This window comes from Saccopteryx leptura, chromosome 8 (assembly GCF_036850995.1).
Source record: "Saccopteryx leptura isolate mSacLep1 chromosome 8, mSacLep1_pri_phased_curated, whole genome shotgun sequence".
In the NCBI taxonomy this organism is placed as follows: Eukaryota; Metazoa; Chordata; class Mammalia; order Chiroptera; family Emballonuridae; genus Saccopteryx; species Saccopteryx leptura.
In genome coordinates, this window is record NC_089510.1 from 10,984,194 (window position 1) to 11,009,221 (window position 25,028).

General features: G+C 41.9%; 1 protein-coding gene across 2 annotated transcripts in view; it reads left to right on the forward strand.

Annotated features, from left to right (window-relative positions):
- SAMSN1 (SAM domain, SH3 domain and nuclear localization signals 1) overlaps nt 1–22,719 on the forward strand; it is a 143,290-nt gene extending 120,571 nt beyond the window's left edge. For both annotated transcript variants that reach the window (XM_066346956.1, XM_066346957.1), the window contains 5 exons: nt 581–710; nt 3,154–3,305; nt 6,384–6,590; nt 8,503–8,653; nt 21,863–22,719. In XM_066346956.1, coding sequence (XP_066203053.1) covers nt 581–710; nt 3,154–3,305; nt 6,384–6,590; nt 8,503–8,653; nt 21,863–22,065 — 843 coding nt within the window. In that variant the 3' untranslated portion in view covers nt 22,066–22,719. The remainder of the gene's footprint in view (nt 1–580; nt 711–3,153; nt 3,306–6,383; nt 6,591–8,502; nt 8,654–21,862) is intronic.
- Nucleotides 22,720–25,028: the final 2,309 nt, after the last annotated feature.

The window sequence follows — 25,028 nt, forward strand, 5'->3', positions numbered from 1 at the left end:
TCTAATTTGATGCAAATTTGCTTTTCACCTGGCTAGGTGGCAAGCATGGTATGAGATCTGTAAAGCTTCTCAGATAAGCTTTGCTTCAGAATTGCAAAGTGTGCATGTTTTATTCATATCTAGTGATCACGTGGGTTGCAAATAGCTGACACGAAACAACTATGGAGAGTTTAAACATGTAATATCAAATCTCAAAAGATTAGTAATGGTGGTAAATAGGTGATAAGGAGAACATGATGAAATTAAAGTGCTTTAACAGAAAGAGCATAGATGTTAATAAACCTAACATTTCTGGTTAAATAGTCTTGATACAATATTCATCCTAATTTACAAAAGGAACCATTACAATTTCAACAGAATTCCATTACATAGATTGTTCTTTCTAAAGAATTTTTCCAAGTATACTATAAAATGTTTTGCTAGACATTGAACCTGAGATTAATGCGTCTCATGTCATGTTGATGTATTCCTAAGTATTTTTGTTACTAAACTAGATCTTGTTTGTTGAATCAGTGCACACAGTGAATGTCTCCGTGGAGATCAGTTATGTGACCTTAACCTCTGGTCTGTTTTTCTGAAGGATGTGGAAGATTCGGAGGATGCTCTCCCATGTCGAAACAGTGACCCCATGATTGGGACCCACACGGAGAAGCTGTCCCTCAAGGCCAGTGACTCCATGGATAGTCTCTACAGTGGGCGGAGCTCATCAAGTAAGGGGATAGATTGAGGAACAAGATCTTAGATGGGAGGTCCAGGTTAAGTTGACTAAGATCAGCAGATTTGCTTCTTCGGGGATTAGTTTGTCTAATTAGCAACAAGGTTCCAGCTCCCTGATAAGATAAATAATGAAAATGTCTGATGTGTTGAATTGAAAGAGTTGCTATTTTTTAAAACGATACCTAATATATTGGATAGAATTCCATATTACGTATTTTGAAACTTCTAACACTGTGGTCAGCAGGAATCTTGAGAATATGCCTCAAATGATTATGATGGGTAATTAAATCTGCATCCTGAAAATAAAAATGTATCCTGGGGAGAGCTAGCATTATCTTGAGTCAACATTTTAAAAATGACTTACAGTACTCAGATAAAATAAAATCTTTTCTCTGTCTCTTCTTTCCTTCTTTTCTCTGTCTCTCACTTCTTTCTTTTTCCCTCCTTTCTTCCCTCCCTCCCTCCTTTCTCTCTCTCTCTCTCTCTCTCTCTCTCTCTCTCTCTCTCTCTCTCCTTCTCTTTCCCCTTTCCTTTCTATCTCTTCTCTTCTCCTTCCTTCTCTCACTCTTTCTTTCATTTCCTTTCTTTTCCTTAAAAAAATTATGGAAAGGGTAAGACATGTACATCAATTCCAACATTTATTTTTTCAGTTTTCATTCAGCATTAGCGAGTAAAGGGTGAAGTAATATGTAAATATTAAAAAGTAGGAATATTACTAATTCGGTGACTAAAAGTAATCAGCACATGTTCAAGAAGTGTTTCTTAGAAACACTGATAGTTTTCTAAGAATACCACTCAGGATTCAGCCAGATGTCCTGCTACAATATTTAGATGAAGCTACTGTTATTGCAGTTGCCTTACAGCCTTTTATATGTACATTCTTGTACATCTTTCCGACTCTTAAATTTTTTTTACAAAGTTTATTTTTTTAAATTTTCTTTTAAATCAACTGCTTCTCTTATTTGAAGTTAGATAACAGAGACCAGATATTTCAAATATTTGAATTTTATTCTTGTTTTATTAGCCACTGAATAGTTATTTTGTGTGTGTGTGTGTGTATGTGGGGGCTACTGCAGAGACATTTGAAGTCTATGTTTTTGCATACGAGAAATTCAAATATCATTAGTATTCATTTCTGCTAGAAGTTTTAAAATTCTAAATTGTGATGCTAAGTGTGGAAGAACTTTATTTTTTTTTAATTTTTTTTATTTATTTATTTTTTTGTATTTTTCCGAAGCTGGAAACGGGGAGAGACAGTCAGACAGACTCCCGCATGCGCCCGACCGGGATCCACCTGGCACGCCCACCAGGGGCAACGCTCTGCCCACCAGGGGGCGATGCTCTGCGGGGCATGGCTCTGTCGTGACCAGAGCCACTCTAGCGCCTGGGGCAGAGGCCAAGGAGCCATCCCCAGCGCCCGGGCCATCTTTGCTCCAATGGAGCCTCGGCTGTGAGAGGGGAAGAGAGAGACAGAGAGGAAGGAGGGGGGGTGGAGAAGCAAATGGGCGCTTCTCCTGTGTGCCCTGGCCGGGAATCGAACCAGGGTCCCCCGCACGCCAGGCCGACGCTCTACCGCTGAGCCAACCAGCCAGGGCCTGGAAGAACTTTATTAACTAAAGTGTATCCTGGAAGGCCAGGGCCTGGGAGGTCATGGACCGGAGGGTATGAGGAGAAAGGAGCCCACTGAGCTACTACACACAACTTACTCTCTGGAATTCGAAGAAACTCGCGTTTCTTTTACACCCATTCATATACAACGGGGAGCGTCTCTAAGGATGCTCACCTTGTTTCTCCAGTTATTGTCATGCGTGGTAGAGAAACCGAGGCTGTCCCTTCATTGCACGGGGAACCCACGGCCACACTGTGGGAGGAAGTGAAGTGGCAACTGAGAGTGACGGGAAAACTGAGAGCTGCTTCCCCGGGAGCCATTCCTGCCCCTAGACCAGCCGCAGAATGGAGTCACTTTCTTCTTTTTCCCCTGAGGCTCAAAGTCAGAAAGGAAGAGGACCAAAAACAAGCAAGGATGTGGAGCAGCTTAAAAATTCCAGTTTAGAACATTTTCCAAAGCCACATGGACAAACTTCATCATCTGGCGTATACAGGGAATCTAGTCTCTACTGTCTGCTCCCTTAACAAGTACCCAGCACTGAACACACGGCCCTACTGTATCAGATCGCAAACCCCAGAGACCCAGGCCACAGGGTGTCCGGGTCAGGGGTTGCGGGAAAAGTGGTAGACGGGCTGGAGATAGGTCAGAAGTGGCTCAGAGGGGGCTGAGTGGGAGGCAGAATCGGGAGGGGTCCCTTAGAACCCCCTCAGGAGGACGCAGCCAAGGCTTCAGCCTGGTCCCTCCCTAGCTGTGTCCAGGTGATGGTTTGGCATGTTACGAACCTTCAGTGAACACTGTTAATTAACCCCTGCTTCATCTTCTTCTAGGTGGAATAACCAGCTGCTCAGACGGCACCAGCAACCGGGATAGCTTCCGACTCGACGATGACGTCCCCTACTCCGGACCGTTCTGTGGCCGTGCCCGAGTGCACACTGACTTCACGCCAAGCCCCTATGACAGCGACTCCCTGAAAATCAAGGTGCGAACACACCACCGCTGCGCTCGGCGTGGTTTGTCCAGGGCTGGCTGCGTGGTCTGTCTCAGAAGTCCAAGCAGTGAGCACTGACAGGGGGAGAGGAGATGCGAGTGCGTTCTCCCCAACAGGACTGGGGACCGCTTTCCTGTGGCAAGCGTTTAAATAAAACATGTCGGGTGGGGTCAGGGGGTCAGTCTGCCGAGGCCGTCAGCATATACGTTGCTGTTTTATAGATATTGCAGCATCAAAGCCTAGCGGCAAAGAAGAAATTGTCTACATTTTACTGAATGCAGGTGCCTAGCTCTGCCTGATCATTGCTGAAGTAAATATACTAAAGCCAAGGAAAGGGAGAGAAGGGGCAACTATCAGGCAAGAGTCCAGTGGAGCAATGGCCTTCGGAACCAGACTTGGCCCGGGCAGGTTCCGTACCTAAATTGGTTACCCTGCGTAACCGAACATCTCGCTACCAATCCTCTTCCCTCCTGAGTTCCTTCTTCTTCCTCTTCTCCTCCGTATTCATTCTCTGACGCTGTGTAGCAAGTTCTCACCAACTCTGGAGCTTCCAACTACACAAATGCATCGTTATCTCCTGGTTCTCTAGGCCGTAATCCGGTCACGGCTCCTCTGTTTAAGGTCTCACTGAGCTAAAATCAAGGTGTCAGCAGGAGCTGTGGTCTCCCCTACGGTTCAGAGTCGTCTTCCCAGCTTGCTGGCTGCGGGAAGAATTCAGTTCCTTGTGGTTGCGAGAATGAAGCTCAGGCCTTCATGCTGGATATCAAGTGGGGGTTCTTTGCAGCCCCCCGGGGGTGCCAGCTGTGGTCCCCCTGAACCATGGCCGTTTGTCCCCCCAAAGCCTACAGGAGACAAGCTCACTCAGGCTTCACATCTCTTTATTTCTAAGAGCTCCTACCCGATTAGGTCAGAAACACCCAGATAATTACAGAATGAACTCATCTGGGACATTCGCCACACCTGCACGGTCCCTTCTGTCATATCACACCCCATTATCACATGTGGTTTACCTCGTCCTGCTCACACTCAAGGGCAGGAACCGGTTATAACTGTACACACAGAAGGTTTAGTGCTAAAATACACTGCACACAGGAATGAGGGGATATTTCAAAATGAATAGGAAGCTATAAAATATCCCCGTAGTATATTTTATTGACATTAAATTATTCCTTTTAGTAACATACAGTGCTATATAGCTAAAAGGACAAAATTTATGAATTTTTTTTTTTTACTGTCAACACCAAGCCAGTGTTCACCAATAATTAGAAGAAGTTATGAAGTATCGATGCTATTATTTACCATTCGAGCCACTCAGCTCTTCTCCTTATCCATTCTAAGGTATCACATCGGAGGCAGCTCAGCTGGAGTTTAAGGAAAACATTATTCCTGATAGTTAGTCCGTAGTCCCTGTCTTGGGAAAAGGATGCTAGAGGCCTGGTTAACATCATGGAAGGGGGGGTGAGAGAAGGGACGGAACTGAACACAGTTCGATTCGGGGTAGCTTTCCGCCTCTCCTGCAGTCTCAGGCCGGTTCACGGCCTCTGTCGCTGCCTATGGTGACACTTGTGGAGCTCATGGACGGCACCGTGTGAATCCCACAGGAACCGCTGAAAACGGAATACTCGTGTTTCCATTTTCAAAGGGTCTTATCCAAAATGAAGTTGCATCTTTGCTTGGTGACCTTCCCCAGAATGTTCACTTTTCCTAAGTTTAAAGGACGATAGGAAGGAGACAGCAGTGGGCTGCCATGCTTAGAAACTTCTAGTACTTTTGGGGTTTTTCTGGGTCTGCTTAGCTGATCACGGGGAGCCTAAGTTTGATGCCCTGCAGTTAAAGGCAGAGAAGAACTAGACAAACAGCTCATTGGGTCAGACAGGCAGGCGATTACAAATCGGAAAAACCAGATCTTTTAGTCATATTGAGTTCTATTGCAAACACGATTTGTGTTTTAGATGTTAGAATACACACTTACAGAGGTAGCAGAAAAAAATATTTGTAGTAGCCAACTTAATACTTTGTTTGAGGGTAGACCGTTAATATGACAAAACTATCAGAAACTATCATGTCTTCCCTGGGGTAGAAAGTTATAAGTCTCAAGGGACTAACTATGTCTCTTAAAGGTAGACACTGTATTTGTATGTATATCAGTTTTCTTTACAAATAATTACCCCTTCAACTCTTGCCAATAACTGGCAGCCTGTAGCCAAATATAGTCTCAGGTGTGAATAAAGAAAATAACCAAGTGGTTTGTCCGTCCATTTGGGCTTCATTCATGTGTCTACCTAAACTTTGTTGTGGAGCTCAATCTGAGAATTCTCTTTTCTACAATGATCAAGTAGCATAACTTTCTCTTAGTGCACACATACTTTATCACGTATTTGGTGTGTACAAAGTTCTGAACATTTTCATTATGTTAGATGAATAAGATAATTTGATGTGTTTATTTTATATTACAGATGAATTTTTTAGATAAACTGAAAGCATAGTCACAGACATCTTCTTTTTCTCATAAATATATATATATGTGTATATATGTTATTTATATATATAGCTTTCACAGAATGAATGAAAAGAGCATCATTTTTTAGTTCAGATGACTTAGGCTTGAGTTCTGATTCTGCCACTTACTTTTACAGGCTCTTAGGAAGTAATTTAACATTTGTAGGGTTTTTTTTTCTGTAATATTTAGAATAATAATGATATCTTTCCACATATACCTAAAAGGTGTATTGTGGCCATAAAATGACTCTAGGTATGCAAACATGTTTTGTGAATTTCACTGTGCCCTACAAATAAAAGATGATAAACTGATATGATAGCAAAAGCAAAGCATGTCATCTAGTACATGTGGGAGCTTTTCTTCAAGCATGTTGTTTTCTTTATTATTACAAGTAAATAATTTCTTCAGACTTTTACAATAAATGTTCTCTTAGATTTGTTTCTTTTATCTCAGAGAACCCTTAAGCATAATGTTCTCATTACTCTCTTTTCTATGATTCCATTCTTTCTGCCAACCGTCACGACACCAGACTTCTCTGAAATCTCCTCTGAATATTTCTTTGTCCTTAGAAAGGAGACATCATAGACATTATCTGCAAAACACCAATGGGGATGTGGACAGGAATGCTAAACAATAAGGTGGGGAACTTCAAATTTATTTATGTGGATGTCATCTCGGAAGAGGAAGCAGCCCCCAAGAAAATCAAGGCGCACCGGAAGAGTGGAAGAGAAACATCTAAGACCCTGAAGGAGTTCCTGGAGATGATTCACCTTCAGGTTAGCCAACCTGTGGACTCTTTAATTTTTGTGACATATGAACAGAATAATTTAGGAGAATAGATCAGTGTTTGTACAGAATTGTTAAAGAAAAAAAAGACATGACTTACAGCAAAGGAAAACCTGTTTTTCCAAGAATAGTTCTTATTTCTTTTTTATCACTTTTATTATGCAAAGACAGGTCTTGATATAACATCCTTTGAATCAAACTCTAATGGTACTTATCGATGACAGTAGAGATTAATGTTGGGAAAGTGCAGTGAAAAATGAAAAATACCTAGGAGGATAAATAGCCCAGAGAAATCATGTAAATGAGAAGGATAAATAGAGTATGAAGAGTGAGGATAAAAATCCAGAGAATTGAAAGAAAAAAAAAATTGAAAATTGCATTTTCTACAGAGTGGAGAGCAAGAGCAAGTCAAGTGAAAATAATATAATTGTTTTCAAGGTAATTTGCTAGAACACAGTGACCATTAAGCCTGCATAACCATTGTGTTAAGAACGCTGTGTTGTCTATATTCACAATTCAGTTATTTTCTAATTGCATTAGCAAACTACCTTGTTAGATGGTGTGGTGTGTACATACAGTATACCTAGACTCACTCAATTTACTATGTTGCAATCCGTTTTAAAAATGCACACAGTAGTGCTCTGATAGCTTTCAACATTCTTGAAGGCAATAGCCAATTCAACTTGCCTTCACTGTTTGTCCTGAATCACCTCGTTATGCTGCTGTTGTCTGTAGATGCATTATCTGGGTCTTCCGACATTACCACTGGTGCCCCTACATGGGGCACTCCTTGTAAGAAGTACAAATCTGAATTCTGCCTCCACCGCGGGTCCCATGACCAGTGAGAAATGCAAAGTGGGAGGAAGTGAAATAAGCTTAGCCAAGAGCCCACTGTTGGACGGTTATGTCAGAATGGGAATTCTGGTTTTCTCTGTTCTACTTCAGTGTTCCTTCCTGGAGACTTTTAAAAGAATTGCTACTTTTTTCTTTTCATTGTATGTCCACAAAGAGTTGGTAATAAATTCTTCCTGATTATTTAAAACTTCTATACTTCCTCTTATTCAATCTTAATGACTAAAAAAAAAAATATTGCAATAATGATTAAGTAAAATGGGAGGATTTTTTGAGGAAGTTGAAAAGCATCCACGTTCACTTTGAATTTTTATCCTGTTAGAGAGAACAGAGGTTACATAAATAAAATACAGACTTTGAAATCAGAAGCCTATGAATGTTAAACTAATATAACTTGATGCAAATGATGGACAATATATACATGGTGAGAAAAGGAAACACTACTTCTCCCAACGTCAGTGCTTTTGTAAAGTTTAATAAAAAGAAAACTTTTAAGTAACAGAAAGTCTTGAATTCCTTTGGTTTATAACTGAAATCCTGAGTCTTTTTTATATAACTTGTTTCTGATTCAAATTCACTGTTTAACCTACCCCAAGAAGTTAATGAGGGTAGCCATTTTTGCAATCAAGCAAACAAGAGACGTAGATTAAACAATATTATTATAACAGGCTCTATTAGAAGCATTTTGTCGATACATTTAAGGACACTCTAGCTTTGTCAATTTAGCACTTTGAGAGATGAAAAAGCACCAAGTAGAATGAATGACCCAGCTATTTAATTGATCTATTATTTAGCATTGTGTAACTTACAGTCATTATCTCTTCTTAATGTTTGTCCTTCCAGAAGGTCAGAATTATCCAGCATACTCTTTTAAACGCCCTAGAGTTCCTATGTGGAAAACTAGTACAAGGAAAAGAAAGTTCAGCAAATTTTTATTGGCATCCTTGGTTTCTAGATGCATTTCTACACTTTCTTGAAATCTACAAAGAACTAAAAGTCAAGTATTTGAATCGGACTAGCTTATATTATAAATATTTTTCTCTCACTTAGGAATACACATCAACACTTTTGCTCAATGGTTATGAGACCTCAGAAGATTTAAAGGACATAACAGAAAGTCATCTCATTGAATTAAACATCAAAAACCCAGAAGACAGGATGAGGTTACTATCAGCTGCCGAAAGTCTCCTTGGTGAAGAAAGTAAGTGTGTACACCTACCCTTCCCCCTAGCTGATAATCGCAGTTTAATGTCAGTAGTAAAAAATCATTCAAAACAGAGTCCTGGGCCCTGGCCGGTTGGCTCAGTGGTGGAGCGTTGGCCTGGCGTGCAGAAGTCCTGGGTTCGATTCCCGGCCAGGGCACACAGGAGAAGCGCCCATCTGCTTCTCCACCCCTCCCCCTCTCGTTCCTCTCTGTCTCTCTCTTCCCCTCCCACAGCAAGGCTCCATTGGAGCAGGGATGGCCCGGGCGCTGGGGATGGCTCCTTGGCCTTTGCCCCAGGCGCTAGAGTGGCTCTGGTCGCAACAGAGCGATGCCCCGGAGGGGCAGATCGTCGCCCCCTGGTGGGCGTGCCGGGTGGATCCGGGTCGGGCACATGCTGGAGTCTGTCTGACTGTCTCTCCCCGTTTCCAGCTTCAGAAAAATACCAAAAAAAAAAAAAAACACACAAAAAAAACCAGAGTCCCGATTTAATGTGCCGAGAATCATAATGTTTCCTGTAAAATCAGTATTTTTTTATATACTTGCAACCAACAACTCTGGTCACATATATAATTAGGAAGAAGACCTTTATTACTTTATTGGACTCAGAAAACAAAAGGACTTTTCTGAATCCCTCATTTATATTCTACAGAGCTATTAATTTACACACAAGTGCATGTCTGCATTCCCACAAACTGAGAGAGAGAGAGAAAGAGAGACAAATATTTAGTGACAGCATGAGCCATTAGTGAGAAATGTCATACGCGACTTCTGTAAAACAGCACAGAGCCTGGCTGCTACACAAGCAAATTCATTTCATTACCATCTAGTCACATCTTGAATGTGTTTATAATATTCTTTCAAAATGTTATAATGGCTTGCAAAAATATTCCGCACTCAATTTGATTATCTGAGATGGCTCTGTGTGTTTGTAAGTGTAAACTGGAGACGGAGGAATACATGCAGATTGGCTTCGGGCAGAAGAGCGGCTGCGCCAACTGGGTTTGTAAAGATAGGACAGCTTTCGCCCGGTCTGACCACTCTTCTGCCTAAATCTGCTCTGAGTTTTAGGGAGTTCCAAGCTCTGCAAGGACTATTTTTAACAAAAGGAGAAGTGTCTAATTTTAAAGATGAAGAAGAACTTAGGTCATCTAATTCAATTTCCCCTTTCAAAAGTAATAATAATAATAATAATAATAATAATCACTGACTACTTTTTTGAACATGTTCCCAGAGCTAAACTTTGAGCCATTTTCTCCACATTTATTGTAGTGCTGTCTACAATTCTATGGGTTACGTGGTACACTCTCCATTTTTACAGTGAGAAATGCGGAAGGTGAGTGACTTGTCCAAGCTCACGTACCTACCTGGCGAATTGGAGAGCTCGCGCCAGTGTTTGTGATGCCATACCATACTCCCTAACTCACCCAATACCAGCCCCGATGCAGAGTAAGGAGGCAAGCTGCATTCAGGACCCAGGCCTCCTGAATGTCCTTTCGTGGGCCTCCCTGCAGCCTCTCTCTTAGGCCCCAGAACAGGGTCATAGTTCCACAACCGAGTTTCTATATACTGGCCGTCTATCTAGTAGGAATTACTTTCATGTTTTAGAAACTGCATGGTACCTTTCTTTTTTAACTTGCTGTCTTGAGCTTGCATAGATCTTCATCTTTTGCAAAAAGCTTTCATATGTATGATAAAATTTGACACCTGCAGAATTGATTCCATCCTGAGGTCTAGGTGTCTGTGTGCGTGAGTTCTTTGAAGTTGTGGAGGCTGAGACAGGACCAAGAGAGGGATGGGGCCACAGACGCAGATGGAGATCAAATTTAAGTATCCACTGTACTCAACAGTACAAGCCCAAACAAAACTGATCAGCTTAAATTCAGGTAGCAATATCTTTCAGGGAAATGAGGCAATTTTTTTTGTTGTTGTTGTTATATCTTGTATTACAAGTTATGTCTCCTCACTAAGCAATGTTAGGTTTGAAAAATATTGATTCTGTAGAATTTTTGTAATTGATAACGTTCAATAGCATTGTCAGTTGTCTCCAAAATAATCTGACACTGAAGTAGAGGGAGAAGACTGAGTATTTTGTGAACACTTGCACATAATTGCTTTTCTTCTGCAGTACCATCTACGTCAGTATTTGTTCCATCTCGAAGATAAGAAAATAGCTCAGGGATGAATTTCAGAGGTCAAACAGCTGGATAAATAGTCAAGCTGGAGTTGTAATCAAAGGCAGTTTGCTATAAAACCCAAATTCTTTCTTCCACACATGCAAACTGGTACATATGAAAAGAACAATAAATATTAGAAGATGTCAACCCTCCGCTACTTTGCCAGTTTTTCTCAGCAGCTTAGGTTCCGTTTTCCATCTCAGAAAGGGGAGGTCAGTACTGAAGTGAGATTGGAAGCCTCGCACCGCCTGACTCCCTGAGAGGTAGAAGGCAGCTATGCAAACATTGCAGCAGGATCTGCGGCCAGAAGAGGCCGTAGAGCCGAGGTGAGCAGGCTCTCTGCTTAAACAGTGTCCAGCAGAGACCCACACAAGGAAGGTCGGTCCAGTGCCGAAGGCTGGGGCCGCGTAAGGGGTTCACTTGATTTCTTTCATTCCAACCCCCTCATCACCCATCTACTTTCTATGTGAACAACAAAACAACCAAAATAAACATCTATGACTGATGTCATCTTAGAGTTAGGTATAATTTTTAGAAACCATTTGACTCAAATTGTCCCTCTGAGAGATGGAGAAACTCAGCCTAGAGTAGGGAAGTGTCTCTCTCTCAAGGTCACATATCTCGAACCTAGTCCCCTAAATCTAGGTATTGGAAACACATATTATACCCTAACCTTTGAAAACGAAACACAGGCCTGACCAGGCAGTGGCACAGTGGATAGAGCATTGGACTGGGACACAGAGGAGCCAGGTTTGAAACTCTGAGGTCACCAGCTTGAGCACGGGCTCATCAGCTTGAGCGCAGGGTTCCTGGGTTGAGTGTGAGATCATAGACATGACCTCGCGGTCACTGGCTTGATGTCCAAGGTCACTGGCTTGAAGCCCAAGGTTGCTCGCTTGAGCAATGGTTTACTCAGTCTGCTGTAGCCCCTCAGTCAAGGCACATATGAGAAAGCAACCAATGAACAACTAAGGTGCCGCAACAAAGAATTGATGCTTCTCATCTCTCTCCTTTTCTGTCTGTCCCTATATGTCCTTCTCTCTGTCTTTCTCTCTGTCTCTGTCACACACACACACACACACACACACAAAGAAAATAAAATGAAACACAGTATCTCCGAAGCATGGCGTGAAGTTCAATGTTTGCTGTAGAAAAGTACAAATCTCTCAAACTATTTCCCTTATAAAACTTTAGAAAACAGTACTTGAAGGTCACTTTAAGTTGATCATTTAGTAATAGCCAGGGATGTCTCAGTACACACGCACAGCACCAAATTCTGGGAGATGAAAAATGGAAAAAATGCAGATTCAACTAGTGTTTGCTGTCAACATACGACAGAGGGATTTTTCTTATTTTAATCTTACGGTCTAAAGTACTATTAGAATATACATGTCAAAAAGATGCATATTGCGTATTAGGCTATTCTGACTGAAAGCTATTTATCTTTTATAAAACTGCTTTGCTCAAGAAATAAAGAAGAATGACTTCTATTTGTTGATAAGATGTCGAGTTCCGATGCTTCGGCACCATGCTGATACATGCTTATTTTTATCTGTTCCCTACTCTGTGAATCATATCTTCCACAACCGTGGTGAAGTTTAAATGCACAACCTTCATGTACCGTGAATGATAAAGACCTTGAATATGTGGTTATATAAGGCTAAGACAAATGCATGTCACAGTTGTAGGTTAAAAATAGTTAAATACATGTCACGATCATAGGTTAAAAATAGTTAGCTTCCTTGGTCTGAGTGTGAAAGAATGAGGTATGCAAATTGACCAGGATTTTATTGTATGCGTTTTATTCTGATCATCAAATAATGTCAGTTTGGGAACGTCAATAAATTCCTAGTTCAGAGCTTCATGGTTTCTTAGGTTGGGAACAGGAATATTTTGCTTTGCTCATTATTTAATATAAAGCCCGAGCAAAGCCGAATGGGCACCTGTTCTGAGGGCAAGAATGAAAACTTTGAGATAACGTAGAAAGACCACAGCCCCAGGCGAGCCTTGAATGCAGTCGAGGAACCAAGACTGGGGGGGGGGGGAGGGGGGAGATGGGAGGGGGACGGAAACAGAAACCGAAGACTGAGAGCAAGCAATTTTCTTTTTCTCTTAGGCCGAAGTATAATAGATAGCGTTGTACCCATGTTGACCTTGAAAATGTAAACCAGATTAAACTTTGTAGGTTACTGCTTGACAGGAGGCAAAGATGCTTTCCCCAGCAAGCTGACAGAGGGCTGGCAAGTGCTATTAGAGCCGGCCCCGGGTTTCCCTCTGCAGAAGGACCTTGGGGTTCGGCGATCCCCGAGACCAGTAAGGCCATTCTCAACTTGCCCCCCCCCCCCCGCCGCCTGTGCTGCATTACAGCTGAGAAGAAGTAGGTCACTGGGAATCCAGATGAGGTTAGAAGGAGAAGAAAAATTGGGGTGAGATTCAGCTCTCGAAGGAGCAAAAGTCCAGAATCTGTTTGTTTTGAACACGTTAGGATGTCTCTGTTTATCATCTAAATTTTAAAAGGGTCTGTTTACTTGTAATAAACATTCCCAGCAAGTAAAAAAAAAAAAAAAAAAAAAAAGACAGCGAAGAATATATGTGTGCGTGTATGTGTTTGGCTGTGCACTGTTCCATACACAGGACCTTCCAGACCCCGTTGCCTCGCTGAGAAATGTCTCCTTGGAATAAGTTAACCGCTATTAATAGTAAATATTTTCTCTTTATTCTGAACTTGTTCTTCTTTTCCCACATCCAGGAACACTTTGATGTGCCTTCAAAGTGTGTCTCTGAGAATGTGTATGCACTGTTGTCCTTGGGGGAAACGGGTGCTGAAAATATCTGGCTTTCCCTTTCACACAGAGATAATTAAATTTTCAACTGGAAGGAAAAAAAAAACCAGCTTAGGAACTGAATAAGCACACTGTCCTGGCATCTGTCTGTGTTGGAGGAACCGGCAGCCTCTGTCTGCGCTCCGTGAGGAGGAAGGGGAAGGGTGGGGGTGTGCCAGGCAGTGGGCACCAGCTGCGGCCCCAGCAGCCCCGTCGCTCAGCTGTCCCCGGCTGTGCCTTCACATCTGCCCACCTGCGCAGAACGGTGGCGGGCGAGCGGCAGGGCCATGCCAGGGGCCGGGAGCGCGCGCTGCGGGGCGGGGCGGCGTGTTGTTCTGCCAAGCCCCGGGCCAGCAGTGGGCCGAGCCTGTGCCCGGGTAGCCTAGCCCCGACATGCGTCCCTGCTGTTTCAAACCCTCTTGCCATATGATTTGATTCTAGATTCAAGAAATATACACACAGCTTTAAAAAAAAGAAAAGTTACGCTAACCGTCCACATACTCAGAGCACAGAAGACCCATAGGCATTTTACTAGTCGGTCTTTCTAAATAGGCATTTAATACTTGTTTATTAAATGTATTAATAAACATTGTTTATTAATACATTGTTAATGTATTAATAATTACATTATTAATTATTGTTATATAGGAACTGAATAAGCACACTGTCCTGACAGCCTCAAACTGTTCCTCAAACAGTTTGTTTGTTTGTTGTTTGTTGTTTCTAGTCATAGCTGTTGGGCCTTAAGAAATTTAATTTTTTCAGATTTTGTTTTTGTTTTACCCCTAAGATTGACACTATCATGGATGCCATATTTTATAGAATACAAAAAAAAAAAAAAAAAAAACAGTAAAAGGAAATATGAACCTTTCTACTCTGCTACGAGAGAACGTTCTCAGAGATAAGAGTTCATAGACCTTTCGCGTCAGTCGTCTAGGAGATTGGCCCCGTCAGTGTGGGTGCACTTGTGATTAATAATATTGACGGCGGTTGTGTCCTACGCGTGGTTAGTGAGGACTGCCCCCGCCGAGCGAGGCTGGGTCCTCTGTGACCGCTATTCCCCAGAACCCTGGGATCTGCGCTTTGCACTAAGAGGGTTGTTAACAAATGCTTGTAGGATTCAGCTGAGTGTGGGAGTGGAGGGATTTTCAAATACTAAACAAGACTGTTTTTTTTTTGGGGGGGGGGTAATAATACTTAAAGTGTCCTGCAACCCCACCTCACACATAAAAGTTTTTGTCACAGGCAGATGGGTGTTGGTGTGCATTGTCCAGATGTCTTTTAGGCAGGTGTGAATCGTGTGTCTGTGCTAGAATGTAAAAGAGCACATTTTTAGAGGGCAATTCAAAAGGATCAAGGTTTAAAATGTGCATAATTTTATATCCAGAAATTCCAGTTCTAGGAATTAGTTTGATTGATTTAACTTCAATATACAAATGCATAAAAATACTAGCTTTAACCTACTTGTAGTTTTAGGTAAAAACTAAAACCAATATGAACCCCCACCATGAATTCACTTAAATAAATTAAGATATATGCAATAAGACAGTAGGAAAATGTTAGTAGAATGAAATGCATCCTGACGTGGAAAGATGTTCAAAGCACGTTAAATGGTCAGAGCAAGCTGCACCTCGGTAATAAGCACGGTGATCCTGTTTTTGTCAAATAATAGTAATTTTTAAAACAAAGAAATGAAGGTTAATTTTTACCGTGTCAAGTAAATAGGATTCTTTTAACCTGTAAGAAATTTGAACTCGGCCCTGGCCGGTTGTCTCAGCGGTAGAGCGTCGGCCTGGCGTGCGGGGGACCCGGGTTCAATTCCCGGCCAGGGCACATAGGAGAAGCGCCCATTTGCTTCTCCACCCCCCTCCCCTCCTTCCTCTCTGTCTCTCTCTTCCCCTCCCGCAGCCAAGGCTCCATTGGAGCAAAGATGGCCCGGGCGCTGGGGATGGCTCCTTGGCCTCTGCCCCAAGCACTGGGGTGGCTCTGGTCGCGGCAGAGCGACACCCCGGAGGGGCAGAGCATCGCCCCCTGGTGGGCAGAGCATCGCCCCTGGTGGGCGTGCCGGGTGGATCCCGGTCGGGCTCATGCGGGAGTCTGTCTGACTGTCTCTCCCCGTTTCCAGCTTCAGAAAGAAAAAAAAAAAGAAAAGAAATATGAACTCGATTTCCCAAGGTGCCTCATGAAGCCATATAAAATAATGATTTTAAAAATTATTTGATCGTTATCAAAATAGTCCAATATGATACCTCAGCTGAAGCTGAATATTTTCTGGGACCAAAGCCTTGCACGGAGTGCGTGGCGGGCACAGGGGCAGCCTAAGGCTGCTGTTCAGGCCGGTGCTGAGCGACTGATCACGGTGCGTGTGCTGAGTGACTGATCACGGTGTGTGTGCTGAGTGACTGATCACGGTGTGTGTGCTGAGTGATCACGGTGCGTGTGCCTTCCAAGCCCTGCTGACGCGGTCGGCACAGTGCACGAGGAGGTTGCTGTGGGTGTGAGCGGATTCACTCCCCTGCGCACCTCTGGTGAGGGGCGGCCGGATATGCTGGGATAGAAAGAGATGATGTGCAAAGAAAAGTAGTCATTTCAGCCCCTGTGCTCTCCCAGCTGCAGGGAAACAGCAGACACTGGCTGGTTTTCCATAAAGGAAAGGGATTCCTGGTTTTCATCTGTTGATCTTTCAAAGGATGCCTTAGTCCTCAAATAAAATTAATATGAAATACGCATTGTAATTAGAAAATTAATGAGTTCCGGTGATTTAAGGGTGTGCTTAAGGTGAAACAGAAATAACTAGGAGGTAAGCCATGTCGTCTACCTCATGTTTCTCCATGGACAGCGCTGCCTCCGGACAAATCAGTGCAGCCAGAGAGACCTCCCTGGGCAACGCCTGGGTGTCGTCAGTGTGAATGACTCAAACAGGGCTATAGCGTGAGGCTGAGGCTCTGAGCCGCCCTAAGAGGCATAACCCCAGTTTCTCCTCTGGGGAGACGGCCCAGGCGAGGGAAAAGAGCAGCCAGAGCTGGGGGCTGTCTGCCCTTGAGTTCCAACGAAATTCTTTATGTGATCTTCTTTAGTTCATATTTCTTTCCATTAATCTAAACATCACGTTCTCTTTATATTTACTTATTTATTTGCTTGTTTGTTTATTTATTTACAGAGAAATGGGGGGCGGGGGAGAGAGAGACAGGAGCATGGAGTTGCTCTGGTATGTGCCCTGACTGGAAAATCGAACTGGCAACCTCCACGCCGGGAGGAAGCTCCAGCCAACCGAGCTATCTGACCAGGGTTTTATTTGTTGTTTGATTTTTAGAGAGACAGAAAGAGGAAGGGAGAGAGAAGTGCGGGGGAATGGCAGCATTCACTTGTTGTTCCACTCAGTCGTGTAATCACTGGTTGCTTCCCGTGTGTGCCCTGACTGGGAATTGAACCTACAACCTTGTTGTTTCGAGACAAAGCTCTGAACTAACTGAGCTAACTAGCCACGGCCACATTCTTTTTATTTAAAAAAATTGTTTGTTGGGCACTTCTGTTGGCCTGGCATTTTCCAAGGATCTCCAGATTACGTTATTTCTTATACTTGCCCCAAAGAAACAGAGACTTTATACCTAAGCCAACCAACACAGTCAAATCAACATCTGGGATTTTTGAGTAAGACACCTGCAAAAGTCAAACAAAAACCAGTAGTTTACATTTGTAATGAATCCCCATGACTTTCTTATCTGTGAATATAAAACAGATTTCTCTTGGTAAGGTATGAGAACTTTCTGTCAGAATTAAGATCTGGTTTGATTTCCTTTAAGCTTTCTTCACTTTTAGTATAATTGAGATTGCCTCTACTTAATTAATTAAATGTTACAACTCCAATATAATTACTTTACGAATAATCATTTAGCGTCCTTTGTCTTAATCACCATGCCAAATTTTATCCCACTGATGACTATCTTAAAATATTGAACCACAGGCTTTATACAGTTCTATTAAAAATAGAAAAGAACAAAGTATTTTAATATTCAAATGAGTTCTTCATGAAAAAATATTTTCAAAATAATTTTTTCATATAATTTTTTTTTTTTACTTTTATTACATAGCGTACAAAATAGTTTGAGGATGTTTCCATGACTTCTTATTACACCTTCTGTTAACTGGAAGCAAAAAGAGCATCTTTTTAAAATTATTTAATAATCTCCAATATACTCAGCTTTGAAAATGTATAGCCTTTAGAATGTTTGCAAACCATTGAGGGGCCCTGATGAAAAATTACACCATTTTAATTTTTAATTTTTATTAAAATTGAATATAAAACATTGCAGATGAGCTGAGGGAGATAGAGGAAATCCATCTAAAATTCTAATACTTTCACTTGTAAATTATATGCACATGTATATGTTTTTACATAATTTCCATAATAGAATACAGAAATTAGATACGCTGGTTTTTAAACTGAACATGTCACAAACATTTTGATATAAAAATACACACTCGGACATGCTATAGCAAGGGTGTCATTCTGGAAGCAAACTGTGTCTTATTCTGATGTTACTTGCCTGGTTAGCTCAGATGATTGGACCGTGGGACAAAACTGAGGAAGGTTGTAGTTTCCATTTCTAGGTAGGTCAGTTAGCTTTACTCGGTTTCCTGGTCAGATGAAGGGTCTAAATGACCGAGAAAGAAAATGTGGATGCCCTACTCTGAATTCATCCCCTCTGTCCAAAAACCAGCCGTAGCACAAGGACGAGGTTTGTGCCAAACCCTAAGTCATTAGTGACAGGACAAAAAAAAAAAAACCCAAAAAACTAAATGATAAAAATCTTGGTCTTCAAAATACAAAAATTGAATGCTAAATAGCTTTCATTTTCATAATATGACATAAAGACCTTTTTCTTTTTATAGTTACAGCTGAGGGGCTCCAGCTGATCACCTGCCCCAGATTGTTGCCAGCCTGGTAGGAGGCAGAGCAGGACATAGCGGTGCTGGCGTTGCGCTAGGCAACCGTTCAGCCAATGACTGCTGTTCCGTAATTACCGTGCGGCCTGCCTTTCGTGCTGAGAAACAACTTCCTTTCTCCATAAAAACTGCAGATTAAAGGTGTCCACAATAAATAACCTGTATTTAAAACAAACCAATTCCTGGGATTTAGAGAACGTGTTACACCGTTTCTCAGATGGGACTAAAAACAGATCCATTTTTATTACTAATATTAAAAAATGACATATTTTTCACTTATTTTATTTACTTTGTTAGCCTTTGAGGTGAATCTCTAATTTCTTCCGAGGATAAAATAGCAAGCTAAGTGCTTATCTTTGGAAAGGAGAATCGCTAATTTCGGAAATCACTGTATGTTAAGCCTAAGTTTTGTTTCTTGAAGAGAACCCCACTATCAGTAATCAGCCTAAATAGAAAGCACGTGGCATGGCCAGCAGTTTCACCTGTGCCAAGTCCCGTTTAGATGTCAGTCTGAAGGGAACAAACTCAGTAGTTTTCATTGGCGTTGAGGTCATAGGCTTAAATTTAATCTAGGGCAGGGGTCGGGAACCTATGGCTCGTGAGCCAGATGTGGCTCTTTTGATGGCTGCATCTGGCTCGCAGACAAATCTTTAATAAAAAAAAATAATGTTAAAAATATAAAACATTCTCATGTATTACAATCCATTCATTTCCTACCGCTCATGTTCATGGTTGCGGGTGGCTGGAGCCAATCACAGCTGTCCTCCGGGACAACACCAAATTTTTATTGGATGCGTAAGGTACATGGGTCATTGTATGGCTCTCACGGAATTACATTTTAAAATATGTGGCACTCATGGCTCTCAGCCAAAAAGCTTCCCAACCTGTGATCTAGAAAAATCTAGCCTTCTCCTCACAACCGTTCTAAGAGGATTACCCTCAAAATATGGCAGTCAGTGGTGATACGGCAGGAAGCACACAGAAGTACTCGTTTCTCTGGTCTCTTCCATAGACGACACTTGGATAATGGAGCTCAGACCTGGCTCATTTTATTTCAGTGCAATAAGAAGGACAAGCAGAGGCAGGAGACACCACTTTTCCTCTGAGAATGAGGTCCCATTTCAGAGCTGCTTTTTCAAAAAATGGGGGGGGGGAGGGGACCTTGGAAACGAAAGTGAAACGTATACTCATAAAGACTAATGGGTATCAAGTAATTGGCCCAAACCCAAAGGCTATTTTGACTAATAAAGAGAAACGTCCCATGGTAGCTAAAATTTTAAAACAACAATGGCAATAGGTGCATCTTACACTCAAAGCTCCCTGTACCTGGAACGAGCAGTAGTATCACGAGATTTAAATATCTGAGCATTGAACGCCTGGTTAAATGAAGTTGTGGCAAACCTGGAGAAGACTCAGAAAATGGCATCGATGTGGCTTTTCATTGTGCAAATGAAAGCTTTGAGGACAGGGTTGGAAGGACTGCTGTGACTCATTTTGAAGATGAGTTAAGAAATGATTTTTTGTCATTTTTTCCAGCCTTTCCCAACCTGTGTTCCTCATCTAAGCCACAGAACACACAAATAATTTAAGTGACTTTTTTCAGTTCCTCCTCCAAGGATGAAACCCATCTAGTACCATTCTAGATACATCAAAGAGAAGTTAGTTCATAGCATAGGAGGATGCCTTAGGCCATCCTCTCGTGTAATGGTGTTTGCTAAGTGGATACACAGTGGACCGTAAAATAATGTCGGCAAGATATCTGGAGCCTAGAAAATGCACTTGAAAAGCAGATGTGCAGATAAGCTAAAGGGTGGATTTCCTAAAGATGAATTACTTAGCGTGGTACGAGTCTACTGAGGGAAACGACAGGATTTCCTTCTCCCAAGCATGATGAAGGCGGGGCTTGTGTTCTTCTGACCAGAATGGGAGGAAGCGCACTGCAACTGAAGGCAGAGTCTTGTCTACCCTGAAGAGGATGTGTTTGGGTCCTCCAGTTTGGGCTACTCAAGTGACCAAAGCAGGGGATGCCCTGAAATGAGAGGGGGAGAAAACAGAACACGCTGATCTACCTAAGAGTGGTAGGCTAAGATCCCTCTCTTCTCTGAGGCACCCATCCATCTGGTCATGCGGAGAAATACCCATTGACTAGGACCAGAGAGGGGAAAGAGAGAAACCTCACAGTAATAGGAGGAGGGTTGATGCTGAAGAATTCTTGAGAAAAGTAAAACTTTACAGGGCTACTTACGTTCTTCAGAGCTATCTCTTGTTCAATCTCTAACATAAATTTCTTTCTAAAAAGACACCAGTTGAACCTAGAATACTGCTTTGATGACACAGTTGTCAATACGAACGGAAATGGTTGTTATTCAGAACTAGCACAGAGATAGCAAAGGCAAATTAGAGAAGGCAGACTCAATGGAAATGCTGTTCATTACTGCCTGAGAGCAACCTGATGTCTCTGTCTAGTTTTCTGATGAATACAAACATAGGAAAGTCATGAATACTCTAAGATTCTTTTTTTACTAGTCTAATATTTTTAAATTACAATTTACATTCAGTGTTATATCTACTAGTTTCAGGTGTTCGGCATAAGAGTTAGACAATCATATACTTTACAAAGTGTTCCTTCCCCCTGATATTTCCAGTACCCAGTGGACACTATACATAGTTATTACAGTATCACTAACTATTGTTCCTTTGCTGCCCTTTACATCTCCATGACTCTTTTTGAATGCTCTAATTCCTACTGAGTTAAATTCCAAGAAACTGAACTCCTGTTATACATTGTTGCCCACAAGAATCTTTTATTCATACACATTATGATTCTAGAATTGTCCACAAAGAGTACTATTAATGCAGATTGTACATTGAAACTACAAATGACTTTTTTGAATGTTACTTTAAGAAGGAGTATTTGGACAAGGCGTCAGTCACATTTCGGGCGCAATCTGCTTTTTTCCGGCAACTTATCATTGATGTAAAAGGAGAGTCCATATTGACCTTTGTGTTCGTAAGCAGTTCACATGAATTCCGTGAAACTGCAAGTGAGCAACAAAGGGCCAGCTTGGTCTTCTGAGGCAACGGGGACTTGAATAGTTGAGCGTAAACACACCTCTTTCACAATGAACAAATATATCGTTTGCTTATGGAAGCTTCGGCTGTAATGCAGTCAAGGTGGGAGCCGTGAGAAGAGCTGAGATGCATGAGGACATGACTAAGCTCCTCTCAGCTCCGCCTAACTGCCTTCTCTTTTCCATTCACAGCTACCGAAGAGCAAGAGAGTGGATCTGCACCCCTGTCCTTCAGCCCAGGTGTCTCCTTAAAGAAGCCACAGCTACATGACTGCCCCAGGGACTCTGGCTGTTATATCTCATCAGAAAATTCAGATAATGGCAAAGAAGATCTGGAGTCTGAAAATCTGTCTGACATGGTCCAGAAGATTGCGATCACAGAAACAAGTGACTGAACACACATTCTGAACTCTACCGCCGAATTCTACTTTAACTCTTTTTGAGCTAAAAGCTCAAATAGGGAAGGAAGAGAGAAGTATTTGCAGATATAACCTAAAATGTTTTCATCTGAATGGTTGCACATAAACGTGTGCATCTTCAATGTTCCAAATTATTGTAAATAGTGTGTATATTTATTATATTATATTCGACATGTTAATATTTCATGTCTGTGTAGTAGAAAGGGCCTAATATAGATCTTTGGTATGTGTGATCTAAGTTCTGACTTTATTTTGTAAATGCAAAATGATAAATTCTGCAAAAAAAACACCTTTCTTCACACCTGCCAGTTCTGAATTTGTGTCTATTATCTAATGAATAGTAGTGGAGCCCATGTCTATTTAACCAGTTGTCCAACCAGCATTTTATACTCATTTTTATATTTACTAAAAAAGTATAAGTTCATATGGGAGACACTTCATCTTGATCCACAGTGGAATTTTAGTAATATTTTGCTGATTTCTTCTCTGTTATCTGGTATAAAAATATAAGCAATATATTATCAATTCTGACTTAGTAAAACTAATTGTAATAATTGTACAGATGTTTCACCTTTAAATGTAAATACTTTTAATTGAGAAACGCCTTAATTTTAAAAAAATAAAACAACAAATTATGTGCATTTGGTATTTTCCAAACTGGTGCTATTTAAGGTATCATATTTTATATTAGACATATAGACAAATTATCTCCTACCAGACAAGGTGATATACATCTAAGGGGGGAACTGGGTTATGACAATCTCAAAATACGATGTTTCAAGCTTATGATGTTTGGTCCCATAAAAACTTTGAAGAATTGAGACATGAGCGTTTCCGCTTCCACTGTTAGCGTCATACTTACAGACTGTGTGCGCAAACCAGTTTGATTGTGTGTGGTGGAAGAATACGCATATCTCTCCCCCCACCCCCGCCAATCTTCCTCTCTTTAATAGTACCTGTTCCAAACTATAGTATTTACCCATAGCAGAAAAACATTTATCCTTTCATTTCACATATACCTTCTGCATACAGATTCAACAAGTAATCAAGCACTGTGGGTCGTACCTCTAGAAATGTCTCCGTCCTTACGGCTTTCTAGCCATCCCCATGGTTGCTGTCTTTCTTTGTAAGCCTCGTGATTTCACAGGAGAGATGGTACAGTAGCTTTCCATCTGACCTCTGTTCTACAAGTACCTTCCTTCTTAATCCATCGTCCACGAAGCCTCCAGAAAGATCTTTCCTTCTTGCCAACCAAATCATGTACTCCCCGGCTTGAAATTGTTTGATGTTCTTCATTATCTGTAGTATAATTAAACCTTCCAGGATGCATAAATCCTTCCCAACCACTTTTGACTTACACTCATGAGTCATATACTTCTCCTCACGCTGCTCAGTTTATACTCTCAAGATATAATGCAACCTAATGCAATTCCCTATATTTCCTACTCCCTTTGTGATTTTTCTTACGCTGTTTATTTTTCTGGAATGGTTCCTGTCATTTTCTACATCTGGAAGCCTCCCTCTGTTTTCCACCTTAAGACTCACAGAAGTCACTGCATCTGTGAAGCCCTTCCAGGATTTCTCTTGGTCTTTTCCTCTTTGTGTTTCCAGAACAACTTTTCTCTTTGTTGAGTAGAGCACTTATATGTTATTCTTCATCTATTTGTATGACACATGCCTTTCGATAAGTCTGTGACCTTCATATTTATATTTAAATCAACCTATTTAACCTATTGGGAAATACTTTCCAAAGTGACATATAACTTTTTTTTTAAATAAATAAAACATAAGATCTTAGAATAAATCAAGAAGCACAAAGTGCTGTTTCAAATGCCAGGGAACACTATGACACAGTTACTCTCTCCATGAGGAGATCCATGAGGTTTAATCCCATCTGCAGTGCCCAGCTCTGGAGTCAAGCACGTGGCCACTCCCGCTCTTCCCTGCCCACAGCAGGAAACAGTGTTTCAATATTGAACTTCCCACGTGCTGCCTCCACTGGGTCCCTGCTCCTGCGACGGCTGCCACTCCAGATAGAGCATTCTAGGGACTTGTTGGACACGGCACAGCCACTGATCATAATTTTTAAACTTTATTCAACCTGCTGTCTCAGGGAGGTCAAGAGAGAGAGAGTCCAATTTCTTTATGAAGATGCCAAGAAATTGTAGGTTGGAAAGCATCGAAGGAGTCGCTTGATGATAAAACAGTGGAAGTCTCTCGGGATGCCTCCTCAGCCACAACTTCAGTCCCTTCCAGATGGAGGTCGGGCGTGCAGCCAAGGCTCCAGGGAAATGTGCTTTGCACGGAGGTGCTGCAGAGGCTTTGAGGAGACTGAAGCAGAGGAGAGAGGTGGGGTTCCTGATAAGAGGGACGGAGGGAGGAAAGTGGAGACGGCATGAGGTTCAAGTTGGCGGAAAGATGGCCGCAACGTGGGTCACGGCCCTGCCAGGGACACGTGTGTCGTGAGGGTTCACCGGGTTAAGTAAGGGAGCACGGCTGCCTTCGCCGCACCTGCTGCTCCGCGGCCGCTCTAGCCTCACCTGTTTCAGGTTTTTCTCCTGAGCTTGAAGAGCTGGGTCAGAAGGAGTGGGAAGGTGGAAAAGAGTTCAGCCCAGGTTGTCAAGTAGTTGAAGGACTTAAAGACCTTCTTCTGCCTCAGGTTAGGAAGGCAGACTCAGATGAGTCTAGCTTTTTAAGAGTCGGTGTGAAGGTGCCTGAGGGTTGACATTTACAGAAGCTTACTTATATTGGCTTTCTGTGTCTACGCTGAAACCTGGTGAGGGTCCTGGTCTGCGTTTATTTATTTAGTCACTCAACAATATTTAGACATGTGAATATATATGCTGCCCCAGGCTATGCCAAGAAAGGCCCTTTGGATCAGATTCCCTGCATTAGGATTTCCCCAATAGCCTCTCCATTTGAAACCAGCTGAGCTTTTC